This window comes from Myodes glareolus, chromosome 3, assembly GCF_982192425.1.
Source record: "Myodes glareolus chromosome 3, mMyoGla1.1, whole genome shotgun sequence".
NCBI classification, from domain to species: Eukaryota; Metazoa; Chordata; class Mammalia; order Rodentia; family Cricetidae; genus Myodes; species Myodes glareolus.
In genome coordinates this window covers 56,736,768-56,764,055 of record NC_142028.1, presented here as the reverse complement: position 1 = coordinate 56,764,055, position 27,288 = coordinate 56,736,768, and the positions used below count along the sequence as shown (strand labels likewise).

The 27,288-nt window shown below is 42.1% G+C and overlaps 1 protein-coding gene across 2 annotated transcripts in view; it reads left to right on the top strand.

Annotated features, from left to right (window-relative positions):
* Slc25a26 (solute carrier family 25 member 26) overlaps window positions 1–27,288 on the top strand; it is a 113,496-nt gene that overhangs the window by 42,049 nt on the left and 44,159 nt on the right. The window contains exon 5 of one of the 2 annotated variants that reach the window (XM_048438425.3): window positions 492–539. The exons of the other annotated variant lie outside the window; for it this stretch is intronic. Within the exon in view, the coding sequence (XP_048294382.3) occupies window positions 492–539 (48 nt within the window). The remainder of the gene's footprint in view (window positions 1–491; window positions 540–27,288) is intronic. 2 annotated transcript variants of the gene reach the window in all.

The window sequence follows — 27,288 nt, the reverse complement described above, 5'->3', positions numbered from 1 at the left end:
AGCCTTCTTCCTCATCCTCCTGAGTGCTGGAATGACAGGTGTGTGCCACCAAATCCCTCATCTTTCTGGTCTGTTACCAACTGTAGGGATGAGGTCAGTCCTGTGAACTGCTCATTGAACTGTGTGTGTACTTAAGCATATAACATTAGGCTTATCTGTAATACATACTTTTTGAGAGATTATTGACCAATTTCTGAAATAAGTCCTCTTCTTACATTAAAGAATGATGGACCGACTTTTGGAAATGTATATAATATAAATGTTTTCAAAAGAGAAAACGCTGTTACTTAATACATATATCTTGTTTCGTTATTAGAGATGTCACCTTCAGGGGAGCTAACTGCAGGCTTGTGTGCCTTAAACCAGTTTAGAATGTTTAACTTCAGAAAACTGTGGCTAAGCAATGTCTTAGAACTCAAATTTTGGAGCAAGCAGGTCTCTTTCTAGAATGTTCTTCAATTTTCTGATCACTTGGCTTTTGTTTGTTTCAGGGCATCCAAGGACTGTACCGAGGCTACAAAAGCACAGTGTTGAGAGAGGTAACCAGTTATTACCCCTGAAGTCCCAAAGCAGGGTGGGCTTTGATTGGTGAGCCTGTATTTCTTAAGAATCAGGAGGAGAAAGCTGTCACTCAGGAACTGCTTAGCTGCACCTTGGTTCTTCCACGTAGAAGAGCGCTCGTGATGGTTTGCCCGGCGACTGGTGTCTCTATCATTCCAGCTGGCTAAGCGTCTGCTGGCTGAAATAGTAAGGACTAACACGGCAAGATCAGCTGTGTAAGAAGCCCACCACAGGGAGGTAGCTTTGGGTTCCCCGATGTGAAATGCAGTGGGTCGGACACTCTTTCTGGAGAGAAATCTAGCGCTTTCATCTTGGGCCTTCTAACCAACATGCCATATTGGGTTTTTGGAGTAGGGTGGAATGGGAGAGGGAGCAATAAAGCAAGACTTGGCCTTCAGTAATGACATCACTAGATACTGTAGACAACATGCTTTAATCTTTGCCTTCCAGAGGGGAGACTGTTTGAAATTTTATACAGTGAGGTGTGAGGTTTTAGTCCGGGACACAGTTTTCCATGACAGAGGGAAGACTGGCTGATGTTTCCTCCTCTTCTTGGAGTCCTGTGACTGAAACATTTTAACTTGCAAAAGTATTTCTAATGTAAATAATGTGGGAGTTAGGAGAATATTGGTAATCTTTTGAAAACTCTTGTTTTGCGCTCCCTGTGGCTTGCAGGTTGTATGTAGTGTGGCCTAGGCCTTTGGTTTTCATGAGGTAACGACCTGCAGTGTGGCCTTGTTGTGAAGTCTGACAGCTCCCTTTTTGGCAAACAGAATGTTCCTCATTCGTAGTGTTCTGCATTTGTTGCTATTGTTTGTGAGAAATATCACCCGAATGAATCTCCTTTTGCCCTTTCTTTCTGACTCACGATACCTGTGTTCTTTGCTCATCTTACTCCTGAGTGCAGGAAAGAGTGGAGGAAAGAAAGAGTAATCAACATTTTTTAAAAATTTTTCTGAAAAGGGCTGAATAAATGAATATATTTCCATTCCAGAGAGTGCTAGTTTTGCATACAAAGAACTAAAACACATGCTTACAACTGTTGTTCCATCCTCTCAGAAATTTGTTTTGACATATGTCGTGCTAGTAATTAATTTTTTGGCTGCAATCCTCATGAATTGTGTGACCTTACTGAGATGACTTTGTTTACTCAAAGTGGCAGAGCTTTGTTGGCAGTTTGATTGGGGTCTTGTGCATTATGCGTGCTCATAAAGGCTCCTTCAGAGCTGATTTCAGTTGAGGTGTTGCTCTGTCCACGGCCTCAGCTGGGATGAGAGGGAATTACTGTGGAATAGAGTGCAGCTCTTCTCCAGGTGAGACACATCAGAAGGGATGTCTGCTGTAAACAACAGTTTGCATTATGAAGAGTTCCAAGCCTTGCATTAGCCTGACAGTAATATAAAATCTTTCTGTCTAGAGCCCATTTGGTTGTTTCAATAAGAAACACACAGAAACATTAGTGAGAACCACCAGGACATGTATGCAATTTGTTCAGTGTGCAATTTTTTCCTTAAAATAGTTTTATCTCACAAGCTACTGCCTTTAAGAGGGGTTTGAAGTCCAGCTCCATGCATTAGAAGCAAGATCTGTGTTCTCTGGGCTTTGTGAGCACTGTCACACAGTGTTGTGTTTGGTCTTTGTAGAGATTGTATACCTTGCCTCTTGTTCTCCTGAAGTAGTTAGGTTTCTGCGAATTTTGCACTGAGTCTGAGCAAGATCAACAGATTAGACTATTTACCTCACCTTTTCTCTTTTCTTCTTTCTCATGAACTTAACCAACTTAGATATGGCTGAGCATCTTGGTGCATTGGGGTTACTGCAGTTAAGATGGAGGTGGGGAACATAGTCATGTTTGTGGGTGTAGTCAAGATGATTTTAGGTTCATTGACCTGTAATTATACAAATTAGCCTCATGCTGTTGAGTGTGAATTAGAGGGACTTAGGTGGGGAAAGAAAGCAGAGGAAAACATTCTGTTTCAAAAGAGTGGAAAGTGAGTTAAGTTCAGCTGATGCCTTTATCTACAAGTTCTACTTAACACTATGCAGATAGCTCTGTGTGGTTGGGGAAGCACACACAGGAGTCTTCTTTACCATGCAGTTAAGGGCTGGAGTGATCCAGTCGAGAGTTCAGAGGGCGCCCATCCGGTTATACCCACGTTTGTCACATTTATAATAAAAGCAAGCCTTAGAGCTGGGGAGGTGGTTCAGCTGGTAAAGTATCTGCCACACAAGAGTGAGGACCTGAGTTTGAATCCCCCAGTCTGACATCAAAAGAGGGTTGTATTGACAATTGCCTATAGTCCCAGTGTTGGAGAAGCAGAGGTAGCCAGATCCCTGGTGTTCATTGATCACCCAGCCTAGCGGAACTGATCATTCCAGGTTTGGTGAGAGACTGTCTTCCAAAAATGAGGGGGAAAGTGATTGAAGAAGACACCTGGTGTTGACCTCTGACCTGCACGTGCTCACACATACACATATGCGTACGCATTTGCATACATGTGCATGTGAGGGTACATACATGTACACACTGACACAAAATGAGCCATGATTCTTGAAGGCTTGCAGTTAGAAGTAATCAAAGAGGTAAGTAGATGTGAGAGCCTGAACTTAAGACAGGGAAGGAGTGTGTGTGTTGCATGTCTAAGTAGAATCCAGGATTCCGTTTCCCAGATGAACCTCAAGCCAAGTAAGGACGCTTTCAGAGAGCACTGATAAGGTGGGGTGTTGCAAGGAGGATAAATTGAACCTCTCACCTCAGCTGTAGGTTTGTTAGAAGACTGGAGGGGAAGACTTGGGAGATGCCCCAGAAAGAGCCTGACTTTGTGTTCTGGAGGAGAAAATTCCAGTTTGTGGCTTTTGCTGCTCTGATCTGAAGGGATGATGCTGTTAGTGCCGTCTTGTTGTAGATATTATCATCTTAATAATGAGTAACTCCTGGCTTCTTGTATAGGAGTGTAGCCACTCAACAATTTGGAGGTAGATAAAGATACCCCCCTCCCCGACACACACATCTTATAAGCAGGTCAAATGGGTAGTGCAGCCTGTTCTGAAAATTCAAGACCCCAAACTGAGATGTAAAAGCCATTGTATAGTTCACCCCAGAGGAGACGGCCTTGCTTTGCAGACTCAGTCACTCTCGTTATCCCTGTCAGGCAGCAAGCGACCCCCCTTTAGGGATGTCTATGGGTTGTCCTTAGAATTTCCTTTCTGGTTCTGTTGTTAGCCTCTCTTGGAGTCTTCCCCCAAATTCATCATGTTGTTACAGTCTCTTGAGTGCCTTCTAGGGCCATTCATTTGATCCTTCGGGCTTCATCTCATGTTGATGATATTTGCTAGCCAGATTGGATCATTTTATTCTTTATGATTGCATGGTACTTGATTGTACAAATGAGCCTTTATTTACTTAGCCAGTCTCTCATTGGTTGCCATTACAGACGCACCCCCCAAGGTGTATGCTGTTTATGTGTCATCCTGTACACATGTGCCAAGACATATAAATGTGTAATTTTGACAGATAATAGAAAGTTGAGTTTGTGGAAGTTCCATCCTGTATTTTTGCTGAGAATTCTGAAGCTCCCCTGTCCTCGGGCTTACTGGTGGTGTGAGTGGTCTATGAGCTGAAAATGATGTTTTAAGTTTAAGTAAGACTGAATGAATTAATATGTATGTTAGAATTCATTTGTTTTTTGCGTTATTTGAGTCAACACCATTCTTTGGAGAATTAACCCAGAGGATATATGTAAATCTCTTTTTTTCATGCCTCTTACCTAATAGAAACTCAAGAAACATGATCTAAGTTTGTATTCTTGATAATCAAGTCTTTAAAGTTGGAGGCAGTGGGATGACTAGTTCAAGGCTTGTATGAGGGACAAAGCAAGATCCTGTCTTCAAAGAAAGCCACAACCAGAAAAAAGCCTTTAACAGTAAGAAGACACCTACATGTAGGGTCCAGCTCTGCCCCCAGCTAAGTTTCTGCAGTTGGCAAGTGCTGTTTCCGATCCCCAGTTTTCCTTGCTTTGCCAGGGGCTTTGCATTCTGTCCTGCTGAATCTTAGATAGCACGAGGACAGCCTACTGGACACCCAGATTAAAGCTGACTTGAAGCTGAGTTCTTGCCTCCGGAAGCCGCTTGGTTCTGTCTACATTTGAATGTGTAACTGTGGTTCATGATAGGAGGTGTTGGAAAGAGGAGTCCAGGACTAGGGTCAAGATGCTTCATCCAAATATCTGCGAGAGAGGAGTTTTATCATTGTAAATATAGTGTGGAGTAGAGTTACCCTAATGTTTGAACTTTTTAAAATCATTAATATAAGGTCAGGAAAAATTGTGATTTTTAAAAATTCTGTTGCTAATTTACTATAAAAAGCTATTTTTTATAGTTAAAAATTTTGTATTTTTCAAATAAGAACACATCTTAGTTTGCTTTCTATTGCTATGATAAAAAAAATTCTGACCAAGAGCAACGTGGGGGAGAAAAGGGTTTATTTGACTTACATTTCCATGTTGGTCCATCATTGAGGGCACTCACTCAGGCAGAAACAGAAGCAGAACCCATGAAGGAATGCTACTACTGGCACGCTCCCCATGGCTTACTGAACCTGCTTTCTTCTACAACCCGGAACCACCTGCCTAGGGGTGGCAACATTCAAAGTGAGCTGGGTTCTCCCACATCAACTATCAGTCAAGGAAACGCAGCACAGGTTTGCCCATAGCCAGTCAGGTGGAGGCGTTTTCTCAGTTGAGGTCCCTCTTCTCGGGTAACTGTAGTTTGTACTGCTATTGACAGAATATTAGCCAGCACAATGATCCATTCAAACAAAGCCTTTTGCTTTGCTGGGGTTGTTCCCAGGGCTTGACTTGGTTGGCAAGCAGGCTGTGGGCTGAGGTGCGTCTTCAGCCCGAGAGACTTTCTGAGTGAGTCCTGGCCCTTCTGTGTCCTCTTAGGAGGAATGATGTGAAGCTGCCGTTAGGGCTGTCCACTGCTTCCCAGCTTCTTGGTTGTACTTTTTACTCTCTGATCAGAGGGTTTCTTTTTAGCTGTGTGCTGCAGTGTGTGTCTTGGACGTTGTGTCTTTGATTTGCCTCTTTGCTTCACCTTTGGTTTCTCTATCCTATTTCCAGTGGTTTTTTTCTTCCTTTTAAATTTTTTTTTTTTTTTTTTTTTTTTTTTTTATCAATAGCCTGCATTTCTCTTGCCTTTTCTCTTTCTGGTTCTCTAGCACAGAGATCCTACTCAGTGGTGCTCAACAGTTTGTGTTGGTTTCCTCCTTCCATTAAGATCTGTTCTGTTTTGTTCCCATGCTATCAGACACCGTGTTCATCTCTGAAGGGTGAGGCAGCTCTAATCAGGGCTGGAGGCAGTGGCTCTCCCAATGATACGCTGCACTGTGACCTGCACACTTGCCAGGCACTGAAATTCCAAGAGGGACATACTTTTCCAAGATCTCAGTTTTCTTAACCCTTAGAAAAATTTTGTTAGTCTGGCTCTGCTGGAGATCTAGAGCCCAGTGACTGTTCAGTGCAGAATGGCCAGTAGCCTTTGCAAACTTTTAACGCGAAGTTGTCTTTCAGTGATAATCGAGTGCAAACACACTGAGCCCAATTTTAATCCTCCAGAATTCATTTTATTAACTATGACCAAATAGAACATCTGTTTAAATTCCATAATGCTGGCTTCATGGGAAAAGAAAAGAAAATCCCTGTTTGTCCTTGGAATTTATCCATTGCTTTCTTATTCAGTAAACGTGTACTAAGACAGTCTTATTAATGGGAATATTAAACAAATGACAATAAAATTTCCCCTTTAATTACACAGGTTTATAAGATGAGTCACTTAATTGCATTTGCATTACAGTAACTACTAGAGACCTGTGAAGAATGAAGGATAAGTCATTCAGTTAATCCTTTAGTGTAAGATCTTGACGTCACTGTGCTGCAGCTTGGATTTTAGCCTACACTTTCCACAGTCTCTTCAGTAAATATTTTTAAACAGATCAATTTAGTAAAATTAATGTAGAAAAAGGTCCTTTACTATCTGCGTTGTGAGGTCCTGTTCACAGAAGCCAGCTGCTGTTTTCTTTCCCGTTCTTGGAACAAATTCTGTTCTCACCTTAAAGTCCCAGAAATGCCTAGGCTTACCACATGGCCCTGCTGATGAGGCCTGGCAGCCTCGGCTTGGTGCCTGGGACCCCCATGGTGGAAGGAGAACGGGCGCCTGTGAGCCTGCACACGTGTGCCGCGGTACTCAAGTGCGCACAGACATGCGCACTACAAACCAAGAGCGGTGGTGCAGACTGGTGGTGTCCTCACACACTTCCCGCGCATCTCTGCTTCCCACCAGCAGCTCTTCTCCAGCGCAGTCGGGTTTGTCTTCTTTTTCCTACTATACTTTCTGGTGTTCTTGAGTCGTCTACAGATTTAATTTCTAGGTAAGGTTGCTTCTGTGGAAGGGATGAATACACACACACACACACACACTCACATTCACACTCACACATATATATCCATGAAATATATAGACACATGCACACACACATATTCATGAACAACTATTTTCTGAAATTACATATAAAATATATAATTTGTTTTGCGAGGAGGATCCTTCATCAGATAAATGCCAAGTGTGGCCATTGAATACTAGTGCTTGAAAAATCTTGAGTCCTATTACTGGTATAATCTTACTGTCTGCACTAATTCCATCTTTCTAGAAGGACTAAGAGAGAAATAACATTTGTATATTAAGAAAATTAAATTTGAAGTAAAATACAGAAATTTTATGAGCAATTCAATGTTGAAGGTTATTTGAAGGAATTTGAAGATTTCTATGTGTGTCTATGCATATGTGGATGTATGGATGGGCATGTGGAGGGCCATGTGTGGGTGTGTGGAGGGCTATGTATGCGTATTTGGGTATGGTTGTGTGTAGGGGCGTGTGTCTGTGTACATGGTCTGTTACTCAACCTGGAACTATGCTGGCAGCCAGCAAACCCTGCTGATTCTCCTCCATGGCACTGGGTCTTTAGGCAGGCATGCGGCTATGTCCTGATTATTTTTTCTTAAACATGAGTGATTATTTTTTTTTTTACCTCAAGTGCTAGGGACCCAGGAACCATTCATCTCTCTCTAATACTTGAGCACAAAACCTGAATTTTAAAAAATTCTATAAACTTCATTAAACTTGTTTAAAACTGTTTTGACTTCTTGGACATCTGTCCTCTTTCCTTCTCCGGGCTTCAGCATGACCAGTAGGTAAGAAAGTTGATGCTCGGGCATTGAGATGGCATTGGTACATAGCCAAGCAACTACTGTGTAATGGTGGAAAAGAAGAAACCAGTAAGAAACATTTCTTTCTTCTCTGAAAATGGTTACCTAAGTTGATATGAAACGTGTGGTGTAGAATGAGACACTAGAGGGCGCTCAAGGCCTGTGTTTTAAATGTTGAAGTTGGAACTCTCAACAGGCAGGAGGAACCTGAAAGCTTGGTAGTGTTTGCTGGCATCAGTAAGTGATTCAGATTGGAGTGTGTTCACAATTGTTTATGCTCCTGACAGAAAGTACTTAAATACATAGATTTGTTTTTTAGCTTTGGTACATACATGCTCAGAATTTATTATTATTATTATTTTAATTTAAAGTCAGTGTTAGCTAGTAGAGTGCTTGTAGTTGAAGCCTGTGTCTGTTCCCCAGTACTGCATAAAAATGGGTGTAGTATGCCAGGCAGTGGTGGTGCACACGTTTTTTAAAAATTTTTATTTATTTATTTATTTATTTATTAAAAATTTCCACCTCCTCCCTACCTTTCTTTTCCCTCCCTCTCCCCACCTCCCCCTCCCTCTCTAGTCCTAAGAGCAGTCAGGGTTCCCTGCCCCGTGGGAAGTCCAGGGTCCTCCCCCCTCCATCCAGGTCTATAAAGGTGAGCATCTAAACAAACCAGGCTCCCACAAAGTCGGTCCATGCAGTAGAATCAAAACCCAGTGCCATTGTCCTTGGCTTCTCAGTCAGCCTTCATTGCCAGCCACATTCAGAGTGTCCAGTTTGATCACATGCTCCATCATTCCCAGTCCAGCTGGCTTTGGTGAGCTCCCATTAGATCAGTCCCACCGTCTCAGTGGGTGAACGCACCCCTCGTGGTCCTGACTTCCTTGCTCATGTTTTCCCTCTTTCTGCTCCTCATTTGGACTTTGGGAGCTCAGTCCAGTGCTCCAGTGTGGGTCTCTGTCTCTATCTCCATCCATCGCCAGATGAAGGTTCTATGGTGATATGCAAGATATTCATCAGTGTGGGTATGGGACAAGGCCAGTTCAGGCACCCTCTCCTCTGCTGCCCAAGGAACATTCTGGGGACCTCTCCTTGGACCTGGGAACCCCTCTAGAGTCAAGTCTCTTTGGTGCACACTTTTAATCCCAGCACTTGGGAGGCCGAGGCAGGTTTATCTCTGTGAGTTCGAGGCCAGCCTGCTCTACAAAATGAGTGGCAAGACAGGCTCTGAAGCTACACTGAGAAACCCTGTCTCGAAACCGCCCCCTCCAGAAAAGAGGGTATAGCAGTACATGCCTGTAATGACCCAACTGGAGACAGAGACGAGAGGATCAGGAGTTCGAGGTCTTCTTTGCATCTCTTTCAAGTTTGAGGCCAACCTTGGATACATGGAACTCTTCTTTAAAAAAAAAAAAAACTCCAAAATCCAAATCAAAAGCAAATGAAGACAGTGCTTCCTTATCTAGAACTGGCTGACCCCAAACTCAGCCCCCTTATCTCAGCTTCCCAACCTAAACACAACAAAAATATAATGAATTTCGGTATGATCCTGAGGCAACTTCATACGGCCAAACGGGGAGATGGTGTGCTAGCTTGTCAAGGTCGTGAGAAGTAATGATGGAAGCCTGCCTGCCATAGGAATCAGAGACTCAAGAGGCTGGTGGAAGGTGGCTTCGGGGCCTGGGGCAGGAAGCAGATGTGTAAGGCGACACTTGACGTTCAGATGAGAGCTACGGTCTAGCCTTTCGGCTTTGCAGTACTGGCCTTGGCCTGCAGCCCCTGTGGTTTCCATTTTGTATTGTAGTTGCTGCTGTTTTCCCATGTGCTGGGAACAAGCCTGCAGCCTTGTTAGGTGCCTGCTCTGCTCCTGGGCTACTTTTCCAGTCACATGGACATTGGCTTCAAAGGACTATTCTAGAACCAGCAGCAGAATGTGTGTGGACTCTGTACCATACTAGTGACTTTGATAGAAATCTATAAATTATTTTTTAAAACAAAAAGAAAAAAACGGGGACTAGAGAGAGGCCTTGATGGTTAAGATCACCTTTTCCAGAGGACCCAGGTTCGATTCTTAGCACCCCACATGGCAACTCCAATTCTAGGGTGCCTGGCCGCTCTTCTGGCCTCTGTGGCCATAGCTATGTGTATAAACATACACAATAGGCAAAAGACCCATGCACAAAAAGTAAAATAATAATTTTATTTTTAAAATCTATAAAAGGGCCAGGTTTGGGCATTGTGTGAAAGGATTTAAAATAATCTAAAAATGGCAAGTTAAGTTTAGAATTTAATTCTTAAGCTCTTACTGTTTTGTCAAAGAAGTGTAAAGTGTAAAGTAAAAAGTGTAAAGAAGGCATGGTGAGCAGGGCCCATCCTGTGTCCTTCCTCACTTTGGACATGGCTTTTGTTTGGGCGATTTGATTAGGCCTGTACTTTTGGATACTGTGTTTAGATATCAGACTGTGGAATTTTTGGGGGTAGAAGGTGGGATGTGGTTTGCTGTATGTTCCTCCCCAGCAGGGATACAGCCTAGGGTCCAAAAGAAATGCATTTAAGTGCTTTGTATTTGTGTCCTTTCTTCTCCTCTCCCTCCCTTCTGCCCTACCATTTCTTTCTCGGGTGTGTGGGGCATGCCTCATATTGGCTGACAGATCCACAGGTCCTGTGACAGTTACACGGTGTGTAGTTCGTCTGTTGATTTACTTATTTGTTTACCAAGGGTTTTCACCGTCCTTGCAGTGTTCATAGTGTACACAGGGCATCTCACTTGTGAAAGCCACAGCATGTCCTCAGAAGGTGGAAGGTGCAGCCCGGACGTGGGTGTTCATTTCCCTCATGACTTTGACATTTTGTCCTATGGAGCCACGCATTAGATTGTCTGATTTCCTGTGGTTAGTTGTGGGTTACTGTAGTCTGACTGGTTCACACAGGCACTGTGCAAACGCTGGCGGCAGGCAATGCCCTGGTGATCACCTGGGTAGGTGTGCTCTGATTTCCACGCATGGGTGTTTCAGTTCCTTGTTGTAAAGCAATCCTTGGAGTGATATTTTGAGGCTGTGTGACTCTCCTGTTCCCCAATCATCTTTCACCTAATAGTTTTACCATCTGTGGATACTTCTTGCTTGAAACATTTATTACATTGGTATTGCAAAATGATGATTTTCCTAATACTGTCTTTTTCCTCTGAGTTTATTAATTGGCATTCATCTGTGAAGAAGAGTTTTCCTCTTTCACCCTCAGATTTTTTTTTTTAAATCTTCACTGTGGACTCATGGCTTTATGTTTTTCTTTTTGGGTAACGGCTTTATTGAGATATAATTCACATACCATTAAATCCACTTGTTTAAAGTGACAGTTTAGTGGATCTTAGTGTAGCTGCAGGTATATGTTCCTTATCACCACAGCCAGGGATCGTTGCTCAATAACCATGATGTATTTACATTGTTTGGTGTGTAAGTTTGGCCAGTAGAAGCCACTCCAGGTCTGCTAAGTCTCTATTGTTGCTGAGAACCTCCATTCCTTGTTGGTTTGGTCGATATTTGTGGAGAGTGTATTTAGAAGTCAATCTCTGGGTGGTAGGTGCATCATTACACATAAATTTTTATTTGGAGCAGAAAAAAAAATGAAGTCAGTCATGTATTCCTTTAATTGTAAGGGAGAGGGCAGCTTGTTTGTCCCGGTTGCCTGGCTAGCTTACACCCGAAATAACCTCACAGAAATTGTATTAATTAAAACACTGCTTGGCCCATTAGCTCTAACTTCTTATTGGCTAACTCTTACATATTAGTTTAACCCGTCTCCATTAATCTGTGTATCGTCACATGGCAGTGGCTTACTGGAGATTCTCCTGTGGAGGATCCATGGCTTCTCTGACTCTGCCCTTCTTCCTCCCAGCATTCAGTTCTGTTTTCTCTGCCTGTTTAAGTTCCACCCTATCAACTATGCCAAGGCAGTTTCTTTATTCATTATCCAATGAAAGCAACACACAAACAGAAGGAACTCCTACACCATTCAATTTCTATATATTTATCTCAGACAACAATATATAGTTGCTGCCATGTAGGTGCTGGGAGTTGAACTCGGTCCTTTGGAAGAGTAGCCAATGTGGCCAGTGGCCATCTCTCCAGCCCTGCACACAGACATTTTCTCACACAGACATACTTGCAGACAAAATGTCTCTGTTGAGAGAAGTGCTCGCTGAGGCTCCTCTGTGGATGTCAGAGGATAGCTTCGGCTGTTTGTCCTAGCCTTCCTGTTGTTTGAGATGGGTGTCTTGGGATAACCTGGGGTGCTAGTCCTAGCCTTCTGCGTTGTTGACATGGGCCTTTTGTTTGTTTGCGACTGTGATTCACCTGTCTCCACTTCCCACCTTGCCGCGGTGTTTGTGTTTTCCATGTGTTCCAGAGATCTGAACTTGTGTCATCAGGGTTGCATGCTAGTGTTTTTATCCATTTCCCAGTGGCTTCTGGTGTATTACACAGGAGGAAGAATGCCTTAGGGTCTTCCCGTGTCTGTCAGTTGTTCTTTGTCGCAGAGTGGTATTCCATTGTTTGCAAAATTCAATTTATATTTTCTTCTAAAAGTCTCATGGTTTGTTTTTTATAATTTGAGTTGCTATTTCTTCAGGGGTGAGGTGTAAGTTTTGCTTGTTTTGTTTGTGCATGTGGGTGTGCAGTAGCTCTAACATGGTTCTGTTGAGATGCTCCCTCTTGCCCCGCAGTTGATGATGTTTGTGGTTATGTGTAAAAAGCCATGTGCTTACTTCTCATTTTCTGCCAGGCAGTGTCTTTGCTTTCTTGTCATGCTCAGGAATTAGTTTGCCTGTCTCTCAACATTTATCTGCTTTGATTGTCTAGGGAATTTTCCTTTCTTTTTTTAATTGGCAGAGTAGGCTGTTGATTTAAAAAAAAAATCCTCCAAATTTATGTCTTCTGGATTCCCCCGTCCCTCCCTGATTCTTTTTTAATGGATAGGAAAGGCAGACTAAAACCATTCCAAACCTTATTATATTTCCTACCTTTTTCTTTTCTTACCATTTGTGAGAATGTCTGTTTTTTCTTGACTTGCTGTACTGTTGATGTGTGTACACCAGTGAGCCAGGACAGTTCTTTTTCTAATTTCAATTCACAAAATAATGTTTCTTTATAGAGATTGAGCTAGTTGTGTTTCCAAGTTATTGTTAGGTTACCGTGTAGTCACACTAATCTTGACATTGACCTACTGGAAGGAACAGGTTACGGCCTGGAATTCATGGGGGCTTTTCATGAAGAGCAGCTAACGGTAGCTGTTCTCTCTGTGTCTTACACACATCTCATGTGTCTCTGTGTCTGTGACCACATTGCGAGAACAATTAATATCCCTGGTGTGGTTGCTGCATAATGTTAGTTCACTTGGATTCGTTTATAGAGCCCATGGGGCACAGAGTCAGTTCCTAGGTAGGTGAACGTGTCAGGTGCTGACAAGTGCAGCACTAAGCAGTCACTGGCCCCAGAGTGAGCCTTCTCTCTGAATGAGTTGGATTTGCAGTAATGCTTTTACAAGAGTTCCTAGCAGGAGGAAGAGTGAGATGGGCAGACTGATACTGGGAAGCATCCTAGTAAGTATGTGCTGCTTAATTGCCTTCAGAATCTTTTGTAACTGGAATGTTTGTTTCGAGTGGTACTAAGTGCTACACTCGGAGTTCCTGCCTGGAATCACATGCACAGGCCCCCTTTGCAACTGGCACTCCTTCAACCCCATGCCCAACTCAGGATTTAAGTTAGAGGGCAAGCAGAATTGAAGCTGAAGTAGAGTTTGTTTGTTCGAAGTTCCATTAATCTCATGTGAATAAAACAATCAGTGTGGGATAGACAAGATTAAACACACATATGCACACACATATGCACACACATTCACTCCACTAGCACCATCACCACCACCACCAGTTAAAAAAAGGCATGGATTTGAGAACAAGGAGGGGTTCATGGGAGGAGTTGAAAGGAGGGAAGGGAAAGGGGGAAATGATGTCATCATAATATAAACAATTTTTTTTTTTTATTTTTTGAGACAGAGTTTCTCTGTAGCTTTGGTGCCTGTCCTGGAACTAGCTATTGTTAGACCAGGCTGATCTCGAACTCACAGAGATCCGCCTGCCTCTGCCTCCCGAGTGCTGAGATTAAAGGCATGTGCCACCACCGCCCGGCAATTTAAACAATTATTATTTTTTTTTTTTTAAAAAAAAACCCCATCCAGTGCTCATTATCCTCACTGGTTCTGGTGACACTGTAAAACACCCACTAACCTATTCACCGTGTTATTATTTATTTATTTATATTTGAGCACCAGAGGTAATAAGAATGACTGTGGCAAGGGTGCCCTGAGGCTAAACTGTGTGGCTATAGAGATGTGTCCTTTTGCTCTTGACTCCTAGTCTGGGGTTACACTTAGAAGGTTTGACTCTGCTTACTCTCATTGCAAGTAAAACCAGACCAGCCTTTTAGCGGGGCACCTACTGCAGTTCCTCATGCCGAGCTGGTGCTAGAGGTGGGCTGCAAACAGCGAGTAGTCACAGAAAAGCTTACTAAGTTAATCTCATGCAGAATAACACCCTGAAGAGTTGATTTCCCATTTCACCGTTTAGAGAATAGTAAGTAGGTATTAAAATAGTAGATAGTCTCATGGTGAGACGTTTTAGGCATTGCTCAATATATATGACTTTGTCAAGTTGAAGTGGCTCCTGTATTTTCTCAGACTTGCTTATGTGTATCTGAAAAAGCCTGTTATTTATATTCCATTTCTTAAAATAAAGAATTGGAGCCATCAAAATTGGCAAGCGTTAAGCATGCTAATTAGTTCAACATACTGACCAATTCTCTGAATTACTAGTTCAAAGGAGTGTGTGGACAGGGATGAAATTAGATTTAGGCCTTTTTCACTCTGGTTGTTTTAGGATCCTTGGGGTTGCTTTGATCTGTAAATAACAGCTGTTTCTTCATGCATGGTTCAGGATACATGAAACATGTTCCAAACTGTGTCTCAGACTTGGAACTCATCATTGTGATCCTGAGCTGGACATGCACACATTAACTGCAGCTCCTTTAGAAATGCCTTCTTGAATCTGTGAACAGAAGTGAACAGATTTTATTTTTCTTTACTTTTAAATAAGCTGGTATAACATAGTTACAAGGTACTACATAAAATTTACTCATCAGTTACCAAGGCATATTGACTTATTTAAATATCACTTTCAATTACAAAAGCTGAGACAGCTGCAAACATATGTAGATGATGTTTGTATGTGTGCATGTTTATAATTTTATAAACACATAGAAAGTTATTCACATGTATATATGTATATATATAACTAAATATTATAGACGTCTACTTTGTAAAGATAAACATGCTTGTCTTGCTTGCTAAATATTTAAATTTAAGAACTATTTGATAACTAGAACTACTTCACTTCAGTGCACAAAACATTTTACTTACGTATCATAATTTATACCTTTTTTGGTCCTATGCGAGAAGATTTTAGTGCTGGGGAAATTGTTTTAAGAAAGGGCAAAAAGTAAATAGTAGATGAAGAGAGAGACATTTAAAACCAAGGTAATAAGGACCTAGCTTTCTTTGTTTTCCACACCTTGATCAGAAGGTTGAACTGCAGGCTCATTCTGGCCAGGTGTGGTGTACAGCAAAACGGTGTCACCAAAACCCAGTTAGTGTCCTCTGTATGCTTCTGTTTACAGATAATATCAGAGATAACAGACTGAGGAGATGGCCTAGCCTTAGGAGAGTGTACCCTGTTGCTGAGGACGTGTGTTCAGTTCCAGCGTTAATGTCTGTGAGCACAGAACTACTTGTAACTCTAGCTCTAGGGATATAACGCCCTCTGCAGGTACCTACACACTATGACACACCTACGTAATTAAGAAAAACAAAATCTTGTAAAGAAATAGAAATAGTCATGTCTTATATTAACTCTAGAAGTGAGATCTCTATTTAGTAAAGCCTTTTGTTCATTGCAAACTACACAAGGTTCACATTGTATTTTTTCTTTCCCGTCCACTATGTCAGACCCCAGGAAGCAAAGTCCCGGTTGCAGCAATATAATCTGTTGTCTTGTGACTTTTTGAGGTGGCATGAACCATGTTGGTTTTAAAATGCTATGCTGTAACTTGTCTTGGTAGTAATGCCTGTAGGCTCCTAGCCACTCTCCTGCACGGCCTGCTTTCACACCGCACAGACTGCACTGGTGTGGGAGAGACTACGCAGCCTGAAGAGTCGGCTCTCCTTGTTATCTGGCCAGTTAGAAAAAGGTTTGCTGAGTCCTGGACTCTAACCTCTGAAGAATGTTCCCTGCCTGCGTTGGGGTTCTTTTTTGTAGAACCCCTTGTTAGCTCCAGGACCCAAAAGTCTTTCTAATTGCCAGGTCCACTGACTATCAAGAGAGGGGGGAATGCCCGTTTGGTTATTCAGGTATGGCGCTGGGCCAACAGCTTCAGCAATTCCTGGGTACTTGGTAAACATGTAAGTCCTTAAGTTCTGCCCCACGAGTTTGCATTTTATCCCCTCCAGGTAGGCAAACCTGCTGAAATGTGAGAGCAGCTGGACTGTATGATACCAAATTCAGAGAAGAGATTTCGCTGTGGGATACGAGCTTACTTAGTGTATGCAAGGCTCTGTGCCGTCCAGTCCCCAGCACAGCAGAACAAACAGTAAGCAAGACAAATCCCAAACAACCAGAAACAAAAAAGAGGTTCTTGTTCTGTTTTGAAATAAAGAAACAGTGGATAATATTGCAAGGATCGGTGAGCTAAAGTGTTTTTTTTCCATCTCTAGTAGCGTTTCTGTCGTGTTTATGACAACCCCTGATGTCTGTGTTATCTTCCACATATTTTTCATGCAGACACAACTCAGTGGATTATTTTGATAGTTTCATGTTTGTGTATTACACACTTTGCTCACACTCTCACCCACCCTCTTCTCATCGTGTTGTTGTTAAAGGACAATAAACAGCATGATTGATTTCTTCATGTATTTTTTTCTCCTGTTTTTGATAGTTGACTACTTTGAATTTTTTAAAGCTAAATGATTTAAAATAATTTTCAAGATAAAAGAATTATATGAAGAATTATTTTGATTATACAGAAAACACTTTGAGAAAAGTGAAGATTTAGCCAGCCTGCCTGCTTGATTTCTTTCTATCGTGAACAAGGTTGTTGTTGGATCGACCTTTTCTTCTGTGCTAAAAACCCAGTAGGAATGTCCACCCCTCAGATGTGCTTCATAGAGAGAAAGAGAATTGCCCATGTCAGGAAAGCATAATGGGATGGTGGTGTTGTCTGGAAAATTGCTTTCATCTCTGAGATAGCTCACACCTGCTTTATTTGGCGCAGTGATCCCAATGCTCGACAAGCAGCCTGCTCTCCTGCTTCCCAGGCTTGTGATTACAGTAACAAGGAACATGCTTTAACATAAAAACGCACAAGTGCTACTGAAAAATCCAGGGTATGTAAACTGTTAGGCCCGTGTGTGTATGTACATGACTACACATAAACACACACACTTATTTTATTATATGCTTACACTTTAACACATACAGCTCATCTGACAGCTATGTGGATGTGATTGCCCATGTTGCTTGTGTGTGCATTTGTTTAGGCCCCCGGCACACTTTCGTATATTTAAGCCATGCTTATATAGTCCTGTATAATTGTCTGTGAGCCCCATGTGAACTGCCAGTCACTAGTAGGCTACCATAGGCTGTGTGTGCACTAGTTGTAGTGAGTCGCCCTTTTCAGTAGCTCATGTGACGGGAGGTACGCAGTGTACGGTGGCATAGGTTCACATCGGGAGTGAGCATGTGGTGTCTCCTGATCTTTGTTAGATTCCCGGAACTGCTTCTGGGGTGTTAGTGCTTTAGTTTTTACTGGACATCTGCTTATTTACATGTCATCATAGCTGTTTGTGGAAGCCCTTGAGAAGTATTCTCATGCTGGGAGGTTTTGGAAAATGGACTGTTTATTTGGTTCAGTTTTTTTAGAGGGTGGAATTAGACTTTTTCACATTTTATCGATGACCCATTTGGGCCATCAATAGGCCAGTTCTTGTTAAAAATAATAGTATTTAATGTTTAATAAACTGCCAAGCTTTGGAGCCATCTGGAACTTTATTTTCTTTTCACGCAGCATCTGAGTTTCAGCTGTTAGCCTTTCTCCTTTGCTCTGGGAAGGGTCAATTGCTTTTAAAGTCTTTGATGCTTGCTGTGTCAGCCCTTTTCATACTTTCAAAATGCCCGTGTAAAAGGGCTTTTCATCCATTCATGCTGATAATTCTTTTGAACTTGAGGTTTGAACCAAAGTAATCAAATTTAATTATAGCTCAAATCCTGTTACAGTGAACTCCAGTAGACTTCCAGGCTGGTTTTTTCTTTATTTCCTTTTTGTTACACTGGAATTCAGCCATTACCAATATTACATTAAGTGAGCAGGCCATTGACCACAGTGTGGGAGACTCTTTGCAGTGGCCAGGTTTTTGTTAAATTGACATGGTAATATGATTTGAACTTTCTCCTTTCTAAAGGAAATCATGAATTAGTCATAAGCAAACTTTTTGTTTGCATAATTCTTATGTAATCTTTTCATATTGTATTTAGTGGTTTTAACAACTAACATCCAGAATTAGAATGTGAAAACTATTTCCTTTTTTGAAAACTTTTATATTTTTGGTTTGGCAGTTCTGAGTTGCTGACTTCCTCCATTATCTGCTCCATAACCTAAGACACTGAGTACTTACTGCGGTGGGAGTTCCGAGGCCGTCTGCTCCGCTTTCCTTCCGTCTGCCGGCTGTCTGTAGACATTAGGTATATGATACAGAGGAACTTGGGCGGCCATGCCCAGGGTGGTGGATTGAACGAGCTCTCCAGTTGGTGGACTTGTTTGGGAAGAATGTGTGGTCTCACTGGAGGATGAAAGTCACTTTCCTAGAGAAAGCGCTGGTTTGTTGCTTATGCTAATTTTTATTATTCTTACTAAAATTTAGAATTTCCATCTGTCCCCTTGGGGACACCACCATGACTTGTGCAGTTTCCCTTGTTCTGAAGAACAGTGACTTTTCCTGGAGAGAAATTCAGAGGCCGTGTGATAGCACCGCTGTGCTCATGGACACGGAGTAGTACTGACTACCCAGTGCTGCTGGGATCGCTGGCGCACACATGAGCATTGGACTGTAGCGCCTTGTTGATCTGTGCCTCCGCCTCTGTAGGTGTGGATGGCTTTCTCTAGCATAGCGTAGATTTTCTTTTACAATTCAGCTCGTGTTTCTAAGCAGATTTGGAAATGACAGCATTTAAAAAAACCTCCAGGTTTCCTCTCATCCATAAATAAAAACCTATACAGGTTTAGTATCGGATCAACTTTTGAGCTTCAAGAATCAAATGGCAGATTTATACTTTGCTCAGGATATTTGAATCCGAGATGGAAAATAGAATTTATTTTAAAAAAAAAAAGAACAAAAAGCAGTGTTCCTAGTAAGGTGAGAATTGACTCATTTTGAAATTTTAACTCAAAATTTCCATTTTCCCTGAGTCAATTACGGCATGGGCTTTTGATTTAAAATGAAGTGAAATGTGAAGTTAATTTATATACTAGTTACTTTAAAGTCTGAGTTTTGTTCCGAGTTGGAGTAGACGTAGGTCTTTGCTGTGCTCTGGAATTGTTGCTACACCTCCTACTCTGGCTGGAGAACAGGGCTGTGTCAAAGGACGCAGGAGCGCCTTTGGCTCTGGCTGCAGGGAGAGTGAGCAGGGACATGAGTGACAACTGCAGGTTTGTCTGTCAGGGTTCATGTGTAAGCGGGAGGCTGTGACTGGAAAAGCAAACTTGAATTCAAAGGCCCATGCTGGGCGAAGACCATTTCCCAAGAGCAGTGGCTAGCATTTGACAACAGCCACATCTGGTTTCTTGGCAGCGGACCCCAGCTCGCCTTATGTGTTTCCTTGTCTAAGTGTTGTCATTCAAACTTGATAAAACATAATGTCCACAGGTACAGATGCTGAGAGCTGTGGAGCCAAGTGCCCATAAATGTCTAGAAATGCTGGCGGGAGGCTGTTTGGGGTGGTAGGTAGATGCACAGGCGGTGAGGTCGCCTGTCTGGATGCGCCTCAGCTGCAGCACCTGACACCTGTGTGGCCCTAGGCAAGTTATTTCAGCTGTCTCCTCTCATTTTCTTTACTTCTGAGACAAGTACAAAACAATGCCTCCCTGAGAATTATGTGGGGGGCTCAGGCAAGTGCCAGTGACATAGATCTGTGTTTACACGTGTGAGGAGCTCAGGAGAGTTGATTTGTGTTCGTACACCTGAAGGGGTCTGGAGAGTGCCTGCCCCAGACAGTGCTTTGGGTGTATATGGTCCTGTTTATCATGGTGCTGGCGCTGGTGCTGGCAGTCCCCAGAACTAGCCCCTCCCAAGTCTCCAGTGTGCCAGTGTAGAGCCAGCTGTACTTACCCCGGTTTTGGGGGATGGACCCATATCCCTGCAGGGGGCCAGTTATTAGGGAACTGCCCTAGGTTCCGCAAGTCTCCAGCCTTCCTGTTGTTTTGATCCTTCCTCGCTGGAGCCATTTGCTCAGCTGTGGTTCTTGTCTCTTGTGCTCTGCTTCCCTTAGCCCTGTCTCTTCCAGGACTGTGACGTTGCTTGCTAAGAGGAAAAGGTTAAGAAAGTGTAGCTTATGTTTAAGTTCAAGCCTTAAACCAAAAATGATGAAAATTCGAGTCTCAAAACTTGGGACATAGGAAAATTTTGCTTCTAGTTTAGACTACTGCTTAGTAGTATGTCCAGTTGCAGGGATGAGAGGCCAGCAAGGATAGAGAGGGACACCTGTGTCTCCTGAGCAGGACTTCTGAGCAGGATTTCTGGACCTGCTCGCTCTCCCATGTAGTGGGAGATATTTAGCAGCATCCTGGTCTCTACCCACTAGATGCCAGATGCCTCACTGAGTAGGGAAATCCAGATATTCTGGGTGGCGGAAGGGCACTTTGAAGACATAGGAGGTGACAGTTACAACAGAGTAGCTCGTGTTAGTTACTGTGACTGTCTCCAGTGCTGTTTTAATCGTCACCTCTTTTCTAACATAGCTGTGCAGACATAGGGGTATTTTGGTTGACAGTAGAACCGGTGGGTGATGTGGTCTGGTGAGGTTGTAATGGATGCCTGCTGTCACAGCAGCCACTTACAAGTGGAAAGTGTGGTGCATGACCTGTTCGTGGTGTTGCTGGTGTTAGGAAACCCTGTATCAGTTAGTTTTGAGTTTCAGTAACAAGATGCTCAACATAACAAACTGAAGAGGAAAAGTTGATTTCGACTCGCAGTTTTGGTCCATGGTTGGTTGGTCCCTTTTTTGGGGGGACCTGTAGTGAGGTCGAGTTTCATGGTGGTGTGCATGCAGTCAGTGAGCTGCTTCCCTCACCGGAGCCTCAGAGTGAAAGAGACTGGAAGGAGCTGGGTAGACCCCAGTGGCCTTACTTCCTGTCTGCACCGCTCACAAGGCAGGGGAGGGTGAGTGTTGTTTCATACGTGTATTGGCTGTTTACACCTCATCCTTTGAGAATGTTTGCTCTTTTCATTAGCCCTTTTGTTGATTAGGTTTGATTTCTTGTTTTAGTCTTTTGAGTTCTTTGTATAGATGTGAATGCTGTATCCAGTGTGTAGCTGGCAAAGGCTTCCTCCCATTCTGTAGGCTGTCTTCATGTGATTGTCTGCCCTTTGCTATGCAGAAGCTTTTAATTTCCTGAAGTCCCGTTTGTCAGTTGTTGTCACTGTTTCTATAGTGACTAGAGTCTTATTCCTAAAGTGCTGTCTGTGACCCGAACTTTTATTTATTTATTTGTTTTTCAAGATAGGTTCTCTCATTGCCCAGGCTGCCTCTAATTCACCATGTAGCCAAGGATGACCTTGAACTTCTGATCCTCCTGCCTCTGCTCCCTGAGTGCTAAGATCATAGCCATTGGGCTCAGTTTTATTATCCTGATATTGTGAAGATTTCTCCCTACTTTGTCTTAGTTTCCAATCTTATGTTAAGGTCTTTGTTCCCTTTGGTGTTGATTCCTGCAAGGGTGAGAGGAAGGGATCTGGCTTCATTCTTCTCCATGAAGACATTCAGTTTTGCTACCACTATTTGTTGAAGAGATGGGCTTTTCTTCAGTGTGAATTTTTGGCATCTTTGTAAAAATCAGGTAATTGTAGCTCTGGGTTTATGTCTCGGTGCTTTGTTCTGTTGCACTGACTTACGTGTCTGCTTTTGTTCCAGTCCCATGCTGTCTTTATTACCATGTCTGTGGTATAACTTCAAGTCTGCGATGGTGGGACCTCCAGTGTTGTTCTTTTTATTCTTTGACTACTCTGGACATTTTATGCTTCCATATAAATTTTAAGATTTTTTTCCTCTCCTATTTCTGTGAAGCATGATTTTCAGATCCTGATGGGGATTTTACCGAATCCATAGAATGTTTTTGGTCAAATAAATGCTTTCAAAATATTAATTCTCTGATCCATGAACAGAGGAGATGTCTCTGATGTCTTCTGGCAACTTCTCTGATTTCTTCCTTCAGTGTTTTTTTTTCTTTTTTTTGTGTATGTGTGTTAACAGTTTACTATGTATACTGCAAGAGGGCAGCAGGCTGGGAAGTACCTAGGGTACCGCCTCTTTCATTGTTTAAAGATCTTTATTGCAGGGCATTTCACTTTCTGGGTTAGTTTTATTCATAGTATTTATTTTTAATTTAATTTTTTGAAGCAGTTGTAAATAATTTTTTTTCTTGGCATATTTGTTATTGGTTTCTAGGAAGGCTGCTGATTTTTATATCTTGACTTTCTATCCTTCCACTTTGCTGAACATGTTTATAAGATCTAAGAGTTTTCTGCTGGAGTCTTTAGTGTCTCTCTTGAACCTGGGGCTAGGTGGCAGCATACAAACTCTCCAGCAGTCCTCAGGCTTCCATGCCCCACAGTGCTGGGGTTACATATACACAAGTGGCCACACCCAGCCTTTTCTGCACATGCTGGGGGTTTGAACTCAGGTCCTTATGCTTGTGCAGCGACATTGTTACCAACTGAGCCCCCTTTTAGTTCCTAATAATGCAGAATCTTTGAGAATAGCAGCCTTTCTGAACTTTTAAAATTTTTTTTAATTTATTTTGTATACCAACCACAGCTCCCTCTCTCTCCTGTCCACATGCTTCCCCCACCTCCCCTCGGCCCCACCCTCCAGAGATCCACAGCCAAGCACCAGGCTGAGCTCCCAGAGTCAGTCAAAGAGAGGAAGAAGGGATTTGATGAGCAAGATGATGATGGGGAAACCTTTCTGAACTCTTTATGGACTTGACCCAGGGGTTAAAATGCTGGAAGATCAAATATTCAGCAAATGTCCTGAGATAGCGGCTCTCAAATTCTTTGTCTCATGTTGTTGAAGAATAAAAAGGACAATGAAAGGCTGGAGAGATGGCTCAAGGGTTAAGAACACTGACTGTTCTTCCAGAGGACCCAGGTTTAATTCTCAGCATCCACGTGGTGGCAAACAGCTGTCTGTAACTCCAATTTCAGGGGATCCAGTGCCCTCTTCTTACTTCTGAGGGCATCACACACACATGGTGCATTGACATACATGCAGGCAAGACACCCATTCATATAAAATAAAATAGAAAGATGTCTGAAAGAGCATGGGCAAGTGAAAGTGAGTTTTTTAGTCAAAGAACAGGAAGGCCTAAGGTTCATGTAATTGGGGAGCGAGGTAGGATCCTGAGGGTGTTGTCTTGTTTAGAGGCTTTTTTGTAAGATTTATGGTGAAGCTAGACAAAGTCTGAATTTTAATGAAATTAGTTATTTTGGGTGAGTTTATTGTGATCTGAGCCAGCAATTGGGGGAGGCTGTTCTCTTTGAGATGTCCCCCTGGCCCAGCTGAGGAGATAGTCACTGCTTGCCAGATTAGGGCCTATCATGCTTTGAAATCCTTCCAGTCCCTTTTTCATGTATTTTGTTGGTTGCTGTCCTTGGCCTTTTTCTGCAGGCCGGCGACCCTTGCTGGTGTTGCTGGCTGCCCACCTTAGCTTGTTTATCTGTGCTCTTTCTGTTCACTACTTATGTCCAGCTTAGAGTTACCATGGCCTTCCCCATACTGTCCACGGGGAGTCAACTCCCGTCTCACTGCTTTGGGATTATTGGGCTATCCTTCTGTCTTTGAAAGGAAGTCACCTCGACCTTGGAGAATGGTCTTTGTAACATGTTCGTGAATATTTTTGTCAGAGTATTTTTACATCTATGTTTATCAGAGAGACTGGAATATAATTTTCTGGTCTATTGTGATGTTTATTTGCTGTTGGTACCAGAGTAATAGTACCTGTTTTCTAAAACTCCATTCTTTTTAGTGGAATAGTTTGGGAAGCATTATGCTTAGTTCTTTGAAGGTCTGGAAGAATTCAGAAGTAAATTCAACTGTGTCTGGATTTTTTTTTTCCGAGTTGAGAGTTTTTTTTTTTTTAAATTACTGCTTCACACTTGCTGTTTGCTTCTTAAAGAGCCAACTCTTTATCTCCCTGAGTGTTCGTTTTTTAAAATTAATTCCATCTTTTTCTGACTATTTCTTTCTATGACATTGGCTTTGGCTTGTTATTTTTCTAAGGCCATAAGGTACATCATTAGGTTATTTATTTGAGATCTCTCTGTTTTGTTTTAAAAAAGACTTTATTTTTATTATTTTAAAAAATTATGTGTATGTGTGTCATGGATGAGGGGTTGTACACATGAGTGCAATGTCTGCAGAGGTCAGAGGAAGAGTGTCAGATCTCTGGAGTTGGAGTTACAGGTAGTTGCAAGCTGTTCGACATGGATGCTGGGAACTGAATTCAGGTTCTCTACAAGAGCAATACACATGCTTTCTGCCCAGCCACTATCTCTGCTCTCTAATTTTTCAAATGTAGGACCTTATAGATATGGATTTCCTTCTTAGTGCTGCTTCCCCTGTATTTCATAGGTTTTTGTATGGTGTGTTTTCATTTTCATTCAACTCTGGGAATGTTTTAATATCCTTTTAATTTCTTTGAAGGCCTTTCCATTATCCATTGTGTGTTTTCTAGTCTTCATACTTGGTATATGTCCTGTCATTTCTCTTGCTGTTGATGTTTTAGTTTTATTCTATTGTCAGATAGCATATAAGAAGTTATTTTTAATTCAGTGTTCTTTATTTGTTATGACTTGTTTTATTTTCTATTGTATGATCTATTTTAGGGAAAGTTTCCTGGGCTACAGAGAAGAATGTGTATTCTGCAATGTTTTATGGAATGTTCTGTAGATGTCTGTTAGGGCCATTTGATCTGTGGTTAACATACATGTTTCTCATTATTTTACTTTTTATTGGGATGCTCTGTTTATTGGTGTGACTGGGTATTGAAGTCACACACTGTTTTTGTGTTGGGGTAAATCTGTGTCTTCCCATCTATCAGTGTTCTATGAAGTTGGATGCACCTGCATTTGGCACTTAGATGTTTAGATATAAACATATCCATGTCCTCTTGATGGATAATAAAGATATCAATATGATGTGATTGTCTTTATCTTTCCTGACTAATTTTGATTTGAACTTTCATTTTGTTGGATATCAGAATAGTAATCTCCATTTGCTTTCTGGTTCCATTTGCTTGGGATTTTTTTTTTCCCATCCTGCCACTCTAAGATTGTGTTTGCTTTTTGTGATAAGGTGTATTTCTTTGAGATAACAAATAGGGAAATTTTGTTTTATAATTCAACCTGCTGGTCTGTGCCTTTTAATTAGGGAAATTAGCCTATTAATATTCAAAGTTGCTACTGGAAGATATGATTCCTGTCATTTTGTTGATTTTTGTAGTGTTTTGTGTCTTCCTGTTTCTATTCCTTATTCTTGCATTGTTTATTCTTGCATGTAGCCTAGTAGGAAGCCTGAGGTTTCTTCAAGGGTCATTTGTAGAACTTGTTTAGTGGTCACGACCCCTTCAGCTTGTTTTTATCATGAAAGGTCTTTTTCCTTCAGTCATAACAGACAGTTTCACTGGGTACAGTAATCTCAATTGTCAATTACTATGTTCCAGTGCTTAGAAATACATCGATGTTGTTTTCCTGGGGTTCTGGCTTCCTGTTGGGGAATGTGCTGTAATTCTTATGATTTTTGCCTTTAAATGTGACTTGATACTTTTCTCTTTGCAGTTTCAATACATCTTTGTTCTCTCTAGTGTTTTAACCATATTATGATGTGGGATGGTTCTTTTCTGGTCTTGTCTGTCTGTCCTGAATGCCTCTTGAGTCTGGATGTTCATCTCTTTTTCTAGATTTGAGATGTTTTCCTGAACATGTTTATCCCTTTAGGCTGAAGTTCTTCCTTTTCTCCGTGTGGTTTATAACTTTGGTCTTTTAATGGTGTCCCATGATCTTGTGTACTCTGTTCATAGTTCCTTATTTTATTCTTTTGTTCAGTGTTCAAATGCTCTGATTTATCTGTCTTAGTTTCCATCTTCAGGGTAAATTTCCACATCCAGGCCACATCACAGGTGTCGGGTGGTGTCTTATTGTAGTTTTGAGTTGCATTTCCCTGGTAGTAGGTGATGCTGAACTTTTTTTTTTTTTAATGCTTGTTGTCTGTTTGCTTATCTCTTGAGAGAGAAATGTTTCTTCGGTTCATTTGCCCTTTTTTTACAGAGATTATTCTCTTCGATGGGGTTCGGAAGAGATGGCTCAGCAGTTAAGAGCCCTTTGTGCTCTCGCAGAAGACCAAAGTTGGCAACTCTCTATAACTCCAGTTCCTGGGGATCTGGTACTCTTTTGTGGCTGCCACAGGCCCCAGGCACATAAAATAACATAAATAAACTTTTAAAAGTATTTTTAATTTGTTTACTAATGTGCATGTGTGTATGGGTGCTTGTGGAGGCCAGACGCGGGTGTCATGTCTCCTGGAGCTGGAATTAGAGGCAGTTGTGGGAAGAGTTAGTGGGATGTGAGTGCTGAGAACCAAATCTCTAGTACTCTGCAAGAGCATCAAGTGCTCTTAACCTCTAAGCCATCTCTCCAACCCTCTGTTTGCTGTCCTTTTAAAAATAGGATAATTAGCACTGGGTATGGTGACACAGGAGACAGAGGCAGGGGATTGAGACTTCAGACCTGTCCAGGCTACATAATGACATGGTGTCTCAAGAAGACAGAAAAACAACAAATGAAACAAAGCCAATCTCCTGCTATTACCAACCACGACAGCACCGATGACAAAACCAGCACTGGCAGTGTGACCGAGTGCCGAGCACTGCAGGGCTCTGGGCTTGCTACTTCGTTCCCATCCTGACCTCTTCACGAATGTGTGCTTTCCAAAGCCGCCATCACAATTTCTTCACTGATAGTTTCCTTTGCTGTGTAGGCGTCATTGTCGGAAGTGACTGCAGTTGTCCTCGCTTCTGTCCTGTGCTGTAGGATTTGTATGTTG